The sequence below is a fragment of the Micromonas pusilla genome (assembly GCF_000151265.4).
Source record: "Micromonas pusilla CCMP1545 genomic scaffold MICPUCscaffold_10, whole genome shotgun sequence".
NCBI lineage: Eukaryota > Viridiplantae > Chlorophyta > Mamiellophyceae > Mamiellales > Mamiellaceae > Micromonas > Micromonas pusilla.
In genome coordinates, this window is record NW_003315891.1 from 142,100 (window position 1) to 158,162 (window position 16,063).

At 69.0% G+C, this 16,063-nt stretch overlaps 6 protein-coding genes across 6 annotated transcripts; 2 read left to right on the forward strand and 4 right to left on the reverse strand.

Annotated features, from left to right (window-relative positions):
• Window positions 1-34: 34 nt before the first annotated feature.
• On the reverse strand, window positions 35-3,762 carry MICPUCDRAFT_48208 (uncharacterized protein). The gene is made up of 5 exons (XM_003061580.1): window positions 3,440-3,762; window positions 3,166-3,329; window positions 2,666-2,839; window positions 1,480-2,480; window positions 35-1,095 (listed from the first exon to the last, which is right to left on the reverse strand). Exons 1-5 carry the CDS (start codon window positions 3,693-3,695, stop codon window positions 303-305), a joined length of 2,388 nt encoding a protein of 795 aa, XP_003061626.1. The 5' UTR covers window positions 3,696-3,762; the 3' UTR covers window positions 35-302.
• Window positions 3,763-4,228: 466 nt separating this feature from the next.
• Window positions 4,229-4,909, reverse strand: MICPUCDRAFT_41532 (uncharacterized protein; the record flags this gene model as incomplete). The annotated part of the gene is made up of 1 exon (XM_003061581.1): window positions 4,229-4,909. One exon carries the CDS (start codon window positions 4,907-4,909, stop codon window positions 4,229-4,231), a length of 681 nt encoding a protein of 226 aa, XP_003061627.1.
• A 1,012-nt stretch (window positions 4,910-5,921) lies between these two features.
• On the reverse strand, window positions 5,922-7,755 carry MICPUCDRAFT_50997 (uncharacterized protein; the record flags this gene model as incomplete). The annotated part of the gene is made up of 2 exons (XM_003061582.1): window positions 5,922-7,475; window positions 7,636-7,755. The coding sequence occupies 2 exons, from the start codon at window positions 7,753-7,755 to the stop codon at window positions 5,922-5,924; spliced, it is 1,674 nt and encodes a 557-aa protein (XP_003061628.1).
• A 293-nt stretch (window positions 7,756-8,048) lies between these two features.
• Window positions 8,049-11,441, forward strand: MICPUCDRAFT_48210 (uncharacterized protein; the record flags this gene model as incomplete). The annotated part of the gene is made up of 1 exon (XM_003061336.1): window positions 8,049-11,441. One exon carries the CDS (start codon window positions 8,049-8,051, stop codon window positions 11,391-11,393), a length of 3,345 nt encoding a protein of 1,114 aa, XP_003061382.1. The 3' UTR covers window positions 11,394-11,441.
• Window positions 11,442-11,982: 541 nt separating this feature from the next.
• MICPUCDRAFT_4179 (uncharacterized protein) lies at window positions 11,983-13,134 on the forward strand (the record flags this gene model as incomplete). The annotated part of the gene is made up of 3 exons (XM_003061337.1): window positions 11,983-12,179; window positions 12,360-12,500; window positions 12,765-13,134. Coding segments are annotated over 3 exons (708 nt in total), but the record flags the coding sequence as incomplete, so codon positions are not given.
• An 816-nt stretch (window positions 13,135-13,950) lies between these two features.
• Window positions 13,951-15,956, reverse strand: MICPUCDRAFT_51001 (uncharacterized protein; the record flags this gene model as incomplete). The annotated part of the gene is made up of 3 exons (XM_003061583.1): window positions 13,951-14,264; window positions 14,434-15,240; window positions 15,542-15,956. The coding sequence occupies 3 exons, from the start codon at window positions 15,954-15,956 to the stop codon at window positions 13,951-13,953; spliced, it is 1,536 nt and encodes a 511-aa protein (XP_003061629.1).
• Between the last annotated feature and the right edge of the window lie 107 nt (window positions 15,957-16,063).

Here is a 16,063-nt window from a genome sequence, read left to right on the forward strand (position 1 = left end):
GTATCACCGCGCGCGCGACTCGACGTCCACACGTATCTCGAAGAACTTTGTTTGATTGAATTGGTTTTTTTTCTACTCGCGTCTCTCGACTCCTCTCTCTTTCAGAGCCCGTGGCGTTCCGCTCCGCGTCTATTGGTACAGTACATCGTCTGATCGTACACGTCACTCGCCGAACACCACGAATCGTGCTGGTCGCGTCTCGCATCCTCGTCGTCTCTGTGTCTTTTTTCCCTCCTCGACCTCCGCCTCCGCCTCCTCGACGCCAAGAATTGAAATTTTGTGAAGTCGACGTCGACGTCGAATCACCGCGGATTCGGATCCTCCACCTCCACCACCCCCGTCTTTCCCGCCGTCGTCCAGCACCGATCCCTCAGCGCGGGCCGGATCTTCTCGAAGTCGAAGTGATCTCTGTCGCACGTCGTCGGATCGTCCATGCGCATGTCCAAGAACGTGTTCACCACCGACGGGAGATCCTCCATGTCGCGAATGACGACGTCCGCGCCGCGTCCGTTTTTGCTCTTCCCCCCCGCCAGCAGCGCCTCCGCGTACCCGTCCAACGCCTCCGCCGTGATGTGCCCGCCGCCGACGTAGCCGACGATGAGCGCGACGCCCGCGTCCGCGGCGCTGCCGACGCCCGAGAGCGAATCCTCCACGGCGATGCACGCCTCGACGCCCACCTCCTCCGCCGCCGCGGCTTTAAGGTAGACGTCCGGCGCGGGTTTAAACCGCGGCGGGTCGAAATCCGACGAGCCCGAGTGGATCTTCTCCTGGGGGAAGTCGTCCGCGAGGCGCATCGTGTCCAGGCACGCGATGACGCGCGACTTCGGCGACGTCGTCGAGATGGCGAACTTGAACCCGGACACCTTGAGGAAGTTCAGGCTCTTCACGACGCCGTCGTTGGTCTTGGCGAGGTTCGCCAGCGCCTCCAACGTCTCCGCCTTTTGCTTCTCCTTCAGCGTCTTGTGTTCCTCTCTGCACAGCTCGATCGGCCGCAGACCGAACCCCGCGCGCGCGGTGTTGCACACCTGGATGATCTCGAAGCTCTCCTGAAACTTCGCGCGCACCTCCTCCACCGGAGGCAGCCCGACGGCTTCCCTGTCGCGTTCCACCGACGCCAGCATGATGTCGAAAGCCTTCCCCGCGTTGACGCGGATAAACTCCCGCATGCGTTGCGGCGTGAGATCCTCGGGCTGAACGTTCGGGAAATACGGCGCGAGCTCCCAGAACGCCACCTCCATCGCGGGCACCTCCGTGTCCGCGAGCGTGCCGTCGAAATCGAACAGCACCGCAACCTCGCTCGCCGCCGCCGTCCTCAGTTGCTGCTCGCGAATTTGCACAGCCGCCTGCTCCTCGAGAAGTGCCCGTCGGGGTGGAGTTCAAAGGCGTCAGTTGAAGTTGAAAGGCGCCGAGGGCGGGGATTGAAAGCGAGGGGTGGGTGGAGAGATGCGCCGGGCAAAGTCCTTAAGGAATCGCGTTCACCACGCCAACGCGGTCGTATGGGGACCAGTGTGAGGAGAACGCGCCTGCTCCTCCTTCATCGCCTCCTCGAGCTCCTTCATCGCGCGCGCGCGCTTGTCCACCGCAGCGAACGGCCTCGCCTCGTCCACGAGCATCTGCAGGTCCGTCTGCAGCGACTCGAGCTCTAGCCCAGCCTGCTTGAGCAGCACGTTCTGCGCGCAGTCCGGCGTCCACCCGGCGGTGAGCAATTCGTTCGTGATGGTCTCGTACGTCGGCAACAGCCGCCCTTCGTACCGCAGGCTCACGCCGCCGCCGAGGACGCGCGCGGTGGAGTCCTCGATCGTGAAGAACCGGTCGAGCGTCGTGCGGAGCTGATCGAGGAGGATGTTCACGAGGCCCTCCGTCGTGTCTTGGCCGTGCACGCGCATCATGGTGGGGATGCCGTGTTCCCACATCAACACCAAAACTTGCGCGACGCCCCACGACCAAATCTCGGCGCGTTGCTCATCCGTCACCGTCTCGTCCGACAGGAGCGGGAGCGCGAGGCAGCTCTCCGGGGGGGAGAAGTTTCGCTGCGTCGACGCGTAGGAGCACAGCGTTCGGAACGCGATCACCGTGTGCATTCCGTTCACCGTGAGCAGCTTCTTGCGGTACAGGTAACTGCTGTCGGCTTCGTTCTCGGGGTTTTGCACGAAATCACCCGCGAGCGGCCCCTGCTCCTTCTTACCGTCCGCGCTCTCGGGTTGATTCAACACGACGATCGATCCCTCGTGCCCCTCCGCGGTGACGTTGACCGTCTTGGCGTCGTCCGAAACGGTCAAATCCACGCAGATCCTGTCCACCATGCACGGCACCGCCTCCACCTTGGTGCGCAACGCGAACTGCAGCTTCTCCACCGAGCTGTGGTCGTTCTCGCACGCGTACAACACCGGGCGCGTCTCGTCCTCGACGTCCGGGAGGTTCATGAGGTGATCCGCGAGCACCTGCACCGCGGGTCCGAGCGCGCAGGAGAAGGAGGTCGCCTGCGCGTGGTGAGGGTCGTTCAAAGGGTGGAGTTCAAAGGCGTCAGTTGAAGTTGAAAGGCGTCGACGGCGGGGTTTGAACGCGAGGGACCCTGGGCGGAGAGATGCGCCGGGAAAAGTCCTTAAGGATCGGCGTTCACCACGCCAACGCGGTCGTATGGGGACCAGTGCGAGATGGGACGCGCCTGCGCGATCACGGGCGCGCAGAGGTTGACGTCCATGGAGAGGAGAAGGAAGCCTCGCGCGCCATTCTCGAGCGCGTCGTGGACGATGCCGAGGATGCCCTCTTCGTGCGCGCGAATGTCGTCCTCGGTGATGACGTGGAGCCCGCGTCCGCCACACGTGCACTCGCCGTTGATCTGAATCGTCGGGGTGGAGAAGAGGGAGAGACGGGGACGTCGGCGGGGTCAGTCGCCGCTGCGGCGAAGAAAAAAGGTTCGACCGCTTTCGAGATATTTTTTCGAGCGACCCGCGCGCGCGAGCGATCTGACGCGCCGACCCGCCGCTCGAGCGCCGCGCGTCGCGCGCTCGCGTCGCCCACGCGTTCGCGCGCGTCCCCAAAAACATCTCGCGCGCGATCGGGGATCCCGCGCTCGCGCGGCGAGCGCGCGGACGCGCCCTCGCGATATTTCAAAAGGTCGCGCGAACGGATAACAGCGCGGGCGGGACGAGGGAGGGATCGCGCCTTGACCGCGACGTGCTGCTGCGCCTCCTTCTCGCGCTCGACGACCGGCGCCCACACCGCGCTCGGGCGGTTCATCACGATGTACGGGCTCCCCGACGACTCCAGCGCGGGGATGACCAGACCGAAACCGAGCCTGCCCGCGCCGAAGTGCACGTGGAGCTTGTCTGCGGGAGAGCGCGCGACGCGGGGGATGGGGCACGTGAGCACGTGCTGCGACCCGCATCGTTTTTCGAGGCGAGCGCGGGAGCGAGGAAAGATCGCGACGCGGACGCACCGCTGGGGGACTTGAACACGCTCGCGAGCGGGTTCATCTCCGAGATGAAGTTCATCATCGCGCTGAGCGGGTCGGACATCAGCGAGCGCCCGTCCTCGTCCACGGACTTGCTCGGCTTCTTCGACGTCAGCGCGAAAGCCCTCACCCGCAGCGCTTTTCGGGCGCTCCCGCGCGCGACGCGCGCGCGCGCGCTCTTTAAAGCGCGCGCGCCCGGGCGGAACGCGCCGGGGTGGGATATCGTGACAGCGGAATTCATCGTGTTTAAAACAGACCGCGCTCGCTTTGCATGTCAATCCCGGCTCTGGTCGTTGCTTCGTCGATCGTGTGCCCGCGCGCGTCAGTGTGCGCGTAGGCCACCACGTGAACGGGCGCTTCTGAAGTGTTCGTCGCGCTTCCCGAACGTTCTTTTTTTCGAGTGCGCAAACAGACTGAGTACGTCGCGAGGCGTACTACGCCAAGTCGACGTCATCCGGCGACGGAACGGGAATATTTTAGGGTAAATATTTTCCCGCGATCCCTGACAGTGTTGAAGGCGACGGACCAATCACAGCGCGGCATTTACGACCGCGAAACGACGCACTGCGAGATTCCGCGCGAGACCGAGAAAAAGCGTCCGCGGTTCCGCGGTTTCGCGGAGGCACATCACGATTCATTCAGTCATCGTCTTTCAAGCGTCCTCCGTCTTCTTCCTACGCACTTCGTGCTCTCGCGCCGGTCGCGCTTCCGTCTTCATCGTTCGCGCGCTTCCGTCTCTCCCATCGCGGGGGCCCGCCCCGCCGCGCCGCGCGATCACGGGTACCCGCCGCCGCTCGTCGTCTCCACCGCCGCCGTCGCCGCGTCGCCGCCATACGCCGCGCGATGAAATGCGCCCACGAGCTCTCGGAGGTTGTACTGTCTCAGCTCGTTGTACCGCGGGAGGACGCTGACGAGCGCGACGGCGTGGTACACGATCACGGATATCGTTCGTTCCGCGTACGAGGCGTAGGGTTCGGCGACGCGACGAGCGGCGGGGAGTCGATGAGACGACGACGGAGCGCGCGAGCGGGCGAGAGACCAAAAAATAAAACCAAAAGAAAACCAAACGAAAAAAAAGAGCCTCGCCTCCGCGTCGACGACGTAATCCGGCGACGGCAGCAACTCCGCGATCGCGTCCACGAGCGCCTTTCGATCGATCTCGCTCTTCCCGTGGTGCTCGTAGTGCACGTAAAACTTCGTCGGCTCTCTGTGCGAATCGTAGTACGTCGCCGGCGTTTGCGTCGGCCGTCGGAAGTGTTGCGGCAGCAGCGTCTTCACCGCTCCGACGACGGCAGTCTCGGTCGCGGCGCACGTGCGCTCGATCGGGACTAAACGCGCGAGGTACTCCGGGGAGTCGATCGGCGGCAGAGGCTCGCCGATGAACTCGTCGATCGCCTCGATCGCGTACGGCACGCACGGGTTGAAGTGCTTCAGCTCGTCGTCGAAGACTTTCATCTCGAGAAACGTGCATCCGCTCTGGCGAGAATACGTGCGGTCGGGTTGGTTTTCATCGGTCAGTCGAACGGCATCGCGGTCGGATGCCAGAGTTTTGAAACCGAGGCGCGGGCGATGAGCGCGGCATGATCATCGATCGAACGCGCCTCGCCCCTCTCGTGCAGCGGGAGCGAGTCCCCGAGCGCGTCCGCCGCGGCGACGACGCGGTCGACCGCGGTGACCGGGCGGATCGCGCGCGTGAGGACATACTTCGCCTCCTCGACCGCGCGCGTCGTCGCGTGTATCGGTCTCGCGCCCTTGCCGGGCTGCACCGTGACGAGGAAGCCTGGGGGGGGGGGTGAGGGGAGCGCGCGCGTGAGTTTTTTATCGCAGTGAGTTTTTCTCTCTTCCTCCTCCGACGACGGCGACGGCGACGACGACGGCGGCGGCGCCGCGCACCGGTCTTGTTCAGGAGCGCGTCCGCGTCGTACGGCGTCGTCGTCGTCTCTCCCGAGGACGCGCGCGTCTCGATCGCGCGGCGCGATCGCGGGCCCTCGCGTCGGTCGACCCCGCCGCGCGACGACGCGACGCGACGGAACGCGCTCGCGCTCGGCGGCGTCAGCGGGCGGCGCGCGCGCGCGGGCGGCGCGCGCGCGAAAGCGCGGTGGCGGTGGTGATGCGCGCGCGTCAGCGACGCGAGCGAGCGCGCGAGAAGCGCTCGAGCGGCGGACATGGCGGCGCGCGGCGGCGGGGTTGGGGGGGCGGGGGCGCGTCGTGGCTCTGACGTGCTCTCCTCGGACGGGAAGACTTTTAAGTTCAAAAGAACCACAGTATACGCGCGGGGAGGGCGCCCGCGCGGAGAGAAGCGCGCGGAGCGATCGATCGATCAACTACTCGTACATTACAGTCGTATCCAAACCAAAACGCGCGTCGCCGACTCGACTCGACTCGACTCGACTCGACTCGACTCGACTCGACTCGACTCGACCCCGCCGCGCCGCGCCGTGCCGCGCCGCGTCGCTCGCCGCTCGGCTCACGCGAACTCGAGGTCGCCCTCGTCCTCGATGGCGGCGAGAAGCTTCGAGTCCACGCCGCTGTCGCGCGGCAACGCCACGCGGCCGCTCCTCGCCACCTCTAAGATCCCGTACGGCTCCAGAAGCGACTGCATCGCGGTGATCTTCGACACCTTCCCGCTGACCTCGATCGTCACCGTGTCCTCGGAGACGTCCGCGACTTTGCAGCGGAAGATGTCGCACAGGTCGACGAGTTCGCCGCGGCCGCTTCGCGGGCACACGACTTTGATCAACATCAACTCGCGCTCCACGTACGGCGTCTTCGTGATATCCTCCGCGGATATAACGTACGGCACCTTCAGGATTTGCTTCAGAAGCTTCGTGACGTCGTCGTACGTCCCCGGGACGACGGTCGATATCCGCGAGACGTCGAACGTCTTCTCCGGTCCGACGCCCAGAGACTGCACGTTGTACCCGCGACGCGCGAACACGCCGGTGACGACGTCCAACACGCCCGGCTTATTCATGACCACGATGCTTATCGTGTGCGGCGTGTACTTCGCGTTCGGGTCCATCTTCGGGATGTCGTCCGGGTACTCCTTATCGATGTTGTTGTCCTGCTGCGAGCCTGCGCCGCCCGCGAAGTCGGACGACAACACGGGGACGTCCCAGACGCCGACGCCGTCTTCACCCTCCATCGCCGCGTACGTGTCCCCGAGATTGTTCACGTTCGACACCACCCTCACGATCCGCGACGCGAGCGCGTTCTCGTACTCCTTGTCCGCGTCCAAGCCGAGGCCTTGCACCGCGGCTTTCGCTTCCTTCATCGCCGCCATGAGCTTGACGCGGCGGCGGCGCGTCTCGGAGAACACCGGCTCTCGCTTCAACGCGAGCTTACCCGTTCTCGCGACTTGCAAAATCCCAAACTTCAAGCACGCCTGCTGGAACGCGCGGTTCTTCCCCGGGTCCCCCGTCGTGGTCATCGTCAGCGACGAGTTCGAGACGTCCACGACGGACGCGCGGAAGATCTTCCCCATCTCGATCACCTCCGCCCGTTGCTCCGGCGTGCACGCAACCTTGACGAGCATCAGTCCTCGTTCCACGCACTGCTTGTCCGTGACGTTCTCCACCTTTCTCACCTTCGCGAGCTTGTTGATCTGCTTGATGAGCTTCGTCGCGTCGTCGTTTGACGCGATGACGACGACGGTGAAGATGGCCTTGTCGATGTTGAGCCCGACGGCGAGGGATTCGATGTTGTACCCGCGCCTGGCGAAGACGCCGGCGACGCGGTTGATCATCCCCGTCACGTCCGCGACGTAGATGAGCATCGTCTGTCGCCGCAGGCCCTCCTTGAGTCGCGCGGGGCCGCCGTAGACGCCCACCTCTTCCTTCGGGGCGGGCGGCGTGGGGGAGGGGACGGACGCGGCGGCGGCGGCGGCGACGACGGCGAGGGCGCGGCGCGAGGATCCGGCGCGCGCGGTCGAATCGAAGCGCGCGGCGGCCGCCGCGCGCGCCGCGGGCTCGGAGGGCCCCGCGCGATGCGCGACGGACGACGCGTCGCGACGAGAGGAGATCTGGAGTGGTGGGAGAGGGCGAGGGCGTCGGTCGGCGGCGGATCACGGGGAGGAGGAGACAGACGCGCGGGCGGAGGAGGGAGGGATCGGATCGGATCGCTCGCCGGACGCGGCGGAAGAAAAACCCCAAAAGCGCGTCGCGTCGTCCGAGCGATCGGACGGATTCGATTCGCTTTTCGAAGAGAGACGGCGCGCGCGGTCGACGCGCCTTGTTCGTCGCGCCGACGCGAGGGACGGCGACGCCGCCGGCGCGCGTCGCGAGCATGCCCGCGATGGCCATTCCGTACGTGACGCGCGGGGGGTGTGACGCGTTCACGCGCGAGCGCGAATGCGCCGCGGACGCAGCCGCGATCTCGCTCTGCTCCTGCGCGTGGAAAATCGCATTCGACGATCGATCATCTCACGAGTCACGTCTGGTCACGTGCATCGTTCGTTCACCCATCCATCGGTTTCAACATTTGATCGCGCCTACTTTCAACCGACCGATGAACTTTTGTACGAAATCGCCCTCACGCAGCAAAACGCTCGCGGGGGAACGAAATTCTCTCAGATCCCGCCCGCGCGCTCGCCGGCATGGACGACGCGTGGCTCACCGAGGGCTCCCCCGCGGCGAAACCGACATCGCTGCCGACGTCCCCGATGACGTCCGCGCCGCTCGTGGAGAACGCGCGGCTGATGAACCTCGGCGAGATCAAGACGAGGCCGTCGCCGTACGGGGGGAAGCGCGCGGCGAAGGACGCGGATGCGTTTCTCGCCGCCTCGCCGCGCGCGTCGAGGCTCCCGAGGCCGCCGCCCGCGTCCTTCGCCGCCGACGCGTCGAAGATCCGCGCGCGCGCGTGGTCCCCGGAGACGAAGGACGGCGGCGGCGGCGCGAAGAAGAGCGCGATGCCCGCGATCAAGATCGCCGCGCCCGTCGTCGCGGCGCCGCGGCCGCGCGTCGTAGTACAGGTCGCGGAGGCGTCGTCGGCGCCGAAGAAGCCCCGCGACGCCGTCGACGCGACGACGACGACGCCGCGGGAGCCGCCGTCGCCGGTGTTCAAAGCCCCCGGGTACGTCCGCACCGCCGTCGCGGCGGCGAAGACCGCGCCGGAGGAGCCGGTCGCGTCCGCCGCCGCGGCTTCGCTCGCGGCGGCGGCGGTCATCAGATCCCCCGCCTGCGTCGGCGGGCGCGGGAACCGACGCGCGTCGCTCGGCCTGGACGCGTTCGCCGCCGCGGCGGACGACGACTTCTTGGGCGGCGACGATTGCGAAGACTTCGGGTTGGTGCCCGCGATGACGCCGAAGGGGAAGGGCGCCGGCGCGGCGCACGCGTTCGCGCCGTCGCCCGTGATGGAAGAGCCGGAGGAGGAGGTGGAGGAGGAGGAGGCGGCGGCGGCGGCGTCCCCCGCGATCGAAGTCGTCGTCGTGCCGTCGCCGAGCGTCCAATCCTTCGACGGCGCCGTCGACGAAGCGGACGAGACCGTCGTCGTGGAGGTGGACGAGAACGACGAGACGATCGTCGTGGACGGCGACGGCGACGTGAGCATGATGGACGTCGACGAGGAGGCGGCGGCGGCGGCGCCCAGCCCCGGCCCGGAGGCGGCGGCGGCGGCGGCGGCGGAAGAGACGGTCGTCGAGCCCGCGCCCGCGCCCGCGCCCGAGCCCGCGCCCGCGCCCGCGGACGATTTCGAGGCGAAACTCCTCGCCGCGATGGCGGCTGCGGAGAGAGGCGGCGGGTTAGCCGCGCTCGGAGGCGGCGTCGCCAACTCGTCTCCCGGGGCGGCGCCGCCGCGCGCGGCGGCGGTTCAAAACTCGCCGCCGCCGCCGCCGCCGCCGCGCGCGCCGGAGCCGGAGCCCGAGCCGGAGCCCGAGCCGAAGGCGAGGGTGAACGCCGCGAGGCAGGCGGCGGCGGAGGCGGCGGCGATGATGGACGCGGACGTCGTCGTCGTCGTCCCGGCGAGGCGGGTGAAGAAAAAGACGGCGGCTCTCGCCTCGGCGCCGGCGCCGGCGACGGCGCCCGCGCCCGAGCCCGAGCCCGCGTCCGAGCCCGCGCGCCCCGCGGCGAACGCGAACGCGAACGCGAACGCGAATGACGAATTCGAGGCGAAGCTCCTCGCCGCGATGGAGGCCGCGGAGCGAGGGGGCGGGTTATCCGCGCTCGCCGGCGGCGTCGCGAACTCGCCTCCGGGCGCCGCGACGGCGACGTCGAAGCCGCCCGGGCCCGGGGGACCCGCGCCGGAGGAACCCAAAGACGTCGAGGACGTCGTCATGGAAGAAGAAGAAGAAGAAGAAGAAGAAAAAGCGGCGGCGGCGGCGGCAGCTCCGGCGCCGCCCGCGATGAAGCGACGCGCCCCGGCTCCCGGGTTGCCGCCGCTCAGCGCGAAAAAGGCGAAGAAAAAAGCCGCGCCCGCGCCCGAGGAGACGCCCGCCGTCGCCGCCGACGCCGCCGCCGCGGACGAGGACGAAGACGGCCCGGTCCCGCCAAAAGTGGACTTCGAAGCGATGCTCGCCAAGGCGATGGCCGCCGCGGAGAGCGGCGGAGACCTCGGCGCTGTTCTCGGCGCGCAAGGCGGGGGTGGGATGCAAAATTCGCCCCCGGGGTCGCGCCCCGCGCCCGCGCCCGTCGCGTGGTCGCCGCGGGAAGCGGCGGCGGCGGCGACGCGACCGGCGGGCGGCGCGGTCGCGAACAACCCGCCGCCGGCGTCGCGACAGCCGGTTCAAAATTCTCCGGTGGCGATTCCGGCGTCGCGACAGCCGGTGCAGAACTCACCCGTGGCGATTCCGGCGTCGCGACAGCCGGTGCAGAACTCGCCCGTGGCGATTCCGGCGTCGCGACAGCCGGTGCAGAACTCTCCGCAGCCGCCGCCGCAGGCGCGACGCGCGCCCGTGATGAACTCCCCCCCGCCGCCGCCCGTTGACTTTGGCTTCGGCCCGCCGCCGGTGTCGACGCGCCAGCCTGTCGTGAACTCGCCGGCGCCGGCGCCGCGCGCGCCGATCGCGGCGCCGTCGCCGCCGCCGCCGCCGCCGCCGCCGAGCTTCATGCTCGACAACGCGCTGCGCTCGATGCCGCCGCCGCCACCGTCGTTCCTCGCGCGCGCGGCGGCGGCGACGGCGCGACCGGCGACGCGGATTCCGTTCCCGCCGACGACGACGTGCGCGCCGATTCCGATCGCGATTCCCGTCGTCGTCGAACCGTTCGTCGCGGCGGCGCCGCCGCCGGCGCCGACGCCGGAGCCAGTTGCGGCGCCGTCGCCGCCGAGACGCTCCACCAGGGGCGGCGGCGGCGGCGGCGGATCGGGATCCAGCACCGCCGGGAAGAAGCCGCCGCCGACGACGGCGGCGAAGATGACCGTCGTGAAACTCCGCGCCGAGCTCAAATCGCTCGGCTTGGACACGACCGGGTTGAAAGCGGATTTGGTCGCGCGCGTCGAAGAGGCGCGGGCCGCCGCCGCGGAGAAGGAAGAGGAGGAAGAGGAAGAGGAAGAGGAAGAGAAGGAGGAGGAGGAGGAAGAGAAGGAGGAGGAGGAGGAACCCGCGGCGGTGGCGGAGAAGGAGAACGTCGAGGCGCCGCGCGTCGTCGTCGCCGCCGCGCCGCCCGAAGACGCCGAGCCCCCGTCGAGTTCGGGCCCGGAGCTGACGCCGCCGGAGCTGAAACCGCGATCGCCGCGCGGTGGCGGCGGCGAAGGCGCCGACGCGCGCGCGTCCGCGTCCGCCGCGGACGACTTCGAGGCGCGGCTCGCGGCGGCGATGGCGGCGGCTGAGCGCGGCGGCGGCCTCGCGTTTGGCGGCGGCTCCAAGATTGCAAACTCTCCGATCGGCGGAAGGCCCAAGGACGTCGACCTGAAGGCGGAGGCGAGGCGGCAGGGGATGACGAAGGGCGCGCTGCTGCACGCGCGGCTTCACGCGGACACGTCGCCGCTGACGCGCGCGAGGCGGTGAGCGGTGCTATGTGATAGAAGCGAACGTTTTAGTGAACAGAAGACTCGTAAGAAAACGCACGCGCGACCAGATTACCAGACGCCGCGCCGTCCACTCGCTTTTTCCTGAGTCCTGTCTGGCCCGCGCGCGGTTCGTCTCCTCCGCTGCTTCGCTCCTTCCTCCGTCCGCCGCGGCGCGCAAACGCCGCGGCGCGTCGTCTCGCGTCATGTCCGCGGACTGGCCGCCGCCGCCGCCGCCGTCGTCGTCGTCGCCGCCGCCGTGGCACCCCTCGCGCGCGCGCCCGCCGTCGTCGCGGCGTCGACGCGCGCGGTCGCTGAAGGCGTCGGCGTCGCGCCAGGGTTTATTAGGGGACGAGCCGACGACGGCGACGGCGGCGACGGCGACGGCGACGGCGACGGCGACGGCGACGGCGACGACGGCGACGGCGCGCGCGCGGCGGAGGCGCGACACCGCGCGCCGCCTCGCGATCGGGTTCGTCCTCGGCGTCGCGCTCGCGGTCTACCTCGACCGCCGCGCGTCGCCGTCGCCGTCGTCGCCGTCGTCGTCGTCGTCGCGCGAGAGCGACGCGCGCGACGACCCCGCCGCGCCGCCGTCGATCGCGTTCTTGTTCCTCACGCGCGGCGCGCTGCCGCACGACCACCTCTGGGGCAAGTTCTTCGCGCGCCAAGACCGAAGCGCGTACGCGATCCACGTCCACGCGCCGCCGGGCTTCGTCTTCGACGAGACCACCACGCGCGTCCCGTGGCTCTTCAACGCGCGCGTCTTACTCCCGAACCCGGTCGCGGCGTCGAGGTGCGTTCTGTCTCACACTGGTCCCCATACGACCGCGTCGGCGTGGTGAACGCCGATCCTTAAGGACTTTTGCCGTCGTCTCTCTCCGCCCACCCCACGGTTTCAATCCCCGCCCTCGACGCCTTTCAACTCCACCTGACGCCTTTCAACTCCACCCCGATATCATCGCTCGAGGTGGGGCGACGCCGCGCTCGTGCGCGCGGAGAAGAAGCTGCTGCGACGCGCGCTCGAGGCGTCGCCGAGCGCGATGAGGTTCGTGTTGCTGAGCGAGTCGTGCGTGCCGCTGCGAAGCTTCGCGTTCGTCCGCGCGTACCTGTTGGACGAGAGAGGCACGGGGCTGGCGCGTTCTTTTTTTTACCACCAGACACTGGTCCCCATACGACCCCGTTCGCGCGGTGAACGCCGTTCCTTAAGGACTTTGCTCTACGTTTCTCTGCGCCCAGGGTCCCTCGTGGTTTCAGTCCTCGACACACCGCGACGCCTTTCGACTACGACTGACGCCCTTTGAACGCCACCCACCCCGACGTCGCCTCGTATGGGCAAACACCCTCCCTCGACCCAAAAGCAGCCGGCGAAGAGTTACGTCGAGGCGTCGCTGGACCATAACGATCGATACCCCGGCGTCGCGATGGCGAAGGACGGCGTCCCGAGGAGGGCGTGGAGGAAAGGGTCGCAGTGGTTCGCGATGACGCGCGAGCACGCGACGATCGTCGCGGAGGACGTCGAAGTGTTCGAAGCGTTCGAGAAGCACTGCAACGTGACCGCGAGGCGGGCCGCCGGCGGCGGCGGCGGCGGCGGCGGCGACGACGACGCGGCGACCTCAGCTCACACCGGCGCGAACGGATGGAGCACGTTCTGCGCCCCGGACGAGCACTACATCCCGACGTTATTCGCGCTTCGAGGGATAGAGCGCGAGCTCGAGGGCCGGGGCGTCACGTACACGAACTGGTGGCCGACGACGCGCGCGCATCCGAAGCTCTACGCCGTGCAAGAGTCTCGCGAAGCGATCGCGAACATCCTCGGGAAGCGCGAGCTGGACGTCATCTTAGGTGCGAACGTTCCTTGATCGCGGTTCTCACCCGCCCACCCTCGGCTCGGTTTCAAAATTTGATCGATCGCGAACCCTTTCGATTATTGACCGATGGAACCATCGACCCCGCAGAGGGCGACGACGACGCGAGCGGCGGCCGCGCGCGGTCGTGCGGGTACGCCTACGGGGGATCACCCGACGTCTTGGGAAGGATCGGGACGCGGAAGCCGTGTTGGCTGTTCGCGAGGAAGTTCACGACGCGGTCGGGCGCGCGCATTGCGCGCTTTTCGTCGACGCTGCTCGGGTACTGACGTCTGTGTAGTCTACGCTTCTTCTATCGTTCCACGGAAGGCGCTCCGCGCCGCTAGTGCGTGCTATGTGTGCGTTCGCGTCGCGCGCTATCCTCGTCGTCGTCGTCGTCGTCGTCGTCGTCGTTCTGGTTCTGGTTCTGGTTCCCTCCTGCTCAAGTCTTCTCCTCACTTAAACGGCGGCCTCCACTCGTCGCCATCCCCCCACGCCCCCGTCGTCATCGGCGTCATCGTCTGCGCGTCCACGATCACCGCCCCCGCGGTCCCGACGTCCGCGCCGAGCGACGCGAACCCGTCGATCGCCGCGCGAATCGCGCCGCCGCACCCGCCGTGTCGCCCCGGCGGTCCCACCTCCTTCGCGGCGGCGTCCGCCCACTCCTTCGCCTCGGACGCCCTGTTCGCGCCGCTCGGGTGGAGTTGAAAGGCGTCAGGTGGAGTTGAAAGGCGTCGAGGTGTGCCTGGATTGAAACCGAGGGGTAGTGGGCGGAGAGAGACGCCGGCAAAAGTCCTTAAGGATGGGCGTCCACCGCGCCGACGCGGTCGTACGGGGACCAGTGTGAGATAGAACGCGCCTGTTCGCGCCGCTCGCGCGCAAGATGACGGAGTACCTCGCGTGCACGAGCGACGCGACGAGGCGCAGGTGCGCGCTCGCGGCGCCGCCGGACGCGGCGTCCGGGTCGTGCGCGAGCGCCGTCGGCGGCCGCGGCGTGCCGAGCAGTTTCAAGGCGCCACGGTAGAGCCCTGTTCGCGCCGCTCGGGTGGAGTTGAAAGGCGTCAAGTGGAGTTGAAAGGCGCCGAGGGCGGGTATTGAAAGGGAGGGGTGGGCGGAGAGAGACGACGGCAAAAGTCCTTAAAGATCGGCGTCCACCTCGCCAACGCGGTCGTATGGGGACCAGTGTATAGAACGCACCCTCGGCGAATAAGACGCCGGCGCCGTCGCCCGTCGCGCCGCCGCCCGCTCCGCCGCCTCGCCTCGCCGCCGCCGTGGCCTTGCACACGTACACGTCGCCGCTGCACGCGATCGCGAGGCCGACGCGCGGGTGCGCGGGATCGCCGAGGGCTTCCGCGGAGGTCACCGCCGCCGCCGCCGCCGCCTCCGCCGCCGCGAGCGCCGCGTCTTCATCTCGGGGTCGCTCCTCTCCCTCCTCCTCCTCCTCCTCGTCCTCCAGGTCGCCGCCGGACGCGGCGACGCGCACGAGATGCTGCGCGCGCGCGAGCTGCACGTCCGCGAGCAGCGCGTCGGCGAACATCGCGGAGACGCACGCGTCGTTCGACGGCGCGTCCGCAGCCTCCTCCGCCGCGGCGGCGGCGCGGCGATACCGCGCGATCGCGCCGCGCGATTTGCCGTCCCCCTCCCCCGTCAGCGCGGACCAGTGCGCGAGCGTCTTGAGCGCCATCGCGACGACCGCGCCGTGCGGCGCGTCGAACGCGCGCGCCGCGTCGAGGCGCGAGGCGTCGTCGTCGTCGTCGAGCAGCAGCGCCGTCGCGTCGTCGACCGCTCTCGACGCGGCGGCGGCGTCGCCAGTCGCCAACGCCGTCAGCGCGCGAACCCCGCGCGCGGCGAGGGACATCGACGCGCGCGTTCGCTCGCCGTCCTCGACGTGCCCGAGCGCCTCCGCGATCGCCTCCGCGGCGGCGGCGTCGACGGCGTCGAGGTGCGCGTCGAGGTTCGCTCGCGCGGGGAGGAGGTCTTCGGCGCCCCCCGGGCCGATCGCGTCTGGTCGGGGCGACGCATAGATTTTTCATCGGTCAGTTAAATCATCAGTTGAAAGGGGACGCGATCGAATGTTGAACCCGAGGGGTGGTTGAAACACGAGGAAACGCGCGCGCGAACAGAACGCGCCTAATCGCGCGGCGTTGACGGCGGCGAAGGCGTGCGCGGCGAGGCGATCGCGGAAGTGCGGCGGGCCCGCGCGCGCGGCGGCGTCGCACGCGGCCGCGAGGGTGTCGCGCGCGCGCGCGAGCTCGCCGGCGTCCTGCGTCGCGCGAGGAGGAGGAGGAGGAGGAGGAGGAAGAACAGAACGTGTTGTTAGATTCTTCTCGCGCGGCATCGCATCGGACGACGCGACGGAGCCACGACGACGACCGCGCGCGCACCGACTGCACGGCCGCCCACGCCAGGTGCGCCCTCGACTCCGCGGCCGCGATCGCGCCCGCGGGCGCGTCCCCGCCCGCGGCTTTCGCGACGAGCGACGCGCCGTGCTCGAGGACGCCGCGCGCGACGTCGCGTCGCCCGCGCCGGAGCTCGGAGCGCGCGTAGGAGACGATCTGCGCGCAGAGCGCGTCCGGATCGCCGCCGGCGTCGCCGCGCCCCGCCGCGGTCGTCGCCGCGGCGCGTCGCGCGACGCGCGTCGCGGCGAGGCCCCTCGCGGACGACGCGAACGCGCTGGAGACGACGTCGAGCGCGCGTCTCCGGCCCACCGCGAACGCCATGGTTGGCGACCGGACGACGCGGCCGACGCGCGCGTCGGTACTGCGGAGGGGTCCGACGCGACGACGCGACGCGACGCGATCCCAGACAGATGACGAAAAGCGCGACG

What these genes read in the sequence shown, in the direction of transcription:
- MICPUCDRAFT_48208 (XM_003061580.1), bottom strand. Translation starts at nt 3,695, where the DNA reads ATGAATTCCGCTGTCACGATATCCCACCCCGGCGCGTTCCGCCCGGGC. An exon ending in AGCAGCACGTCGCGGTCAAG is followed by an intron (nt 2,840 to 3,165) that starts GCGCGATCCCTC and finishes CCGACGATTCAG; the next exon opens with ATCAACGGCGAGTGCACGTG. An exon ending in GCGCGCCCGTGATCGCGCAG is followed by an intron (nt 2,481 to 2,665) that starts GCGCGTCCCATC and finishes CACCACGCGCAG; the next exon opens with GCGACCTCCTTCTCCTGCGC.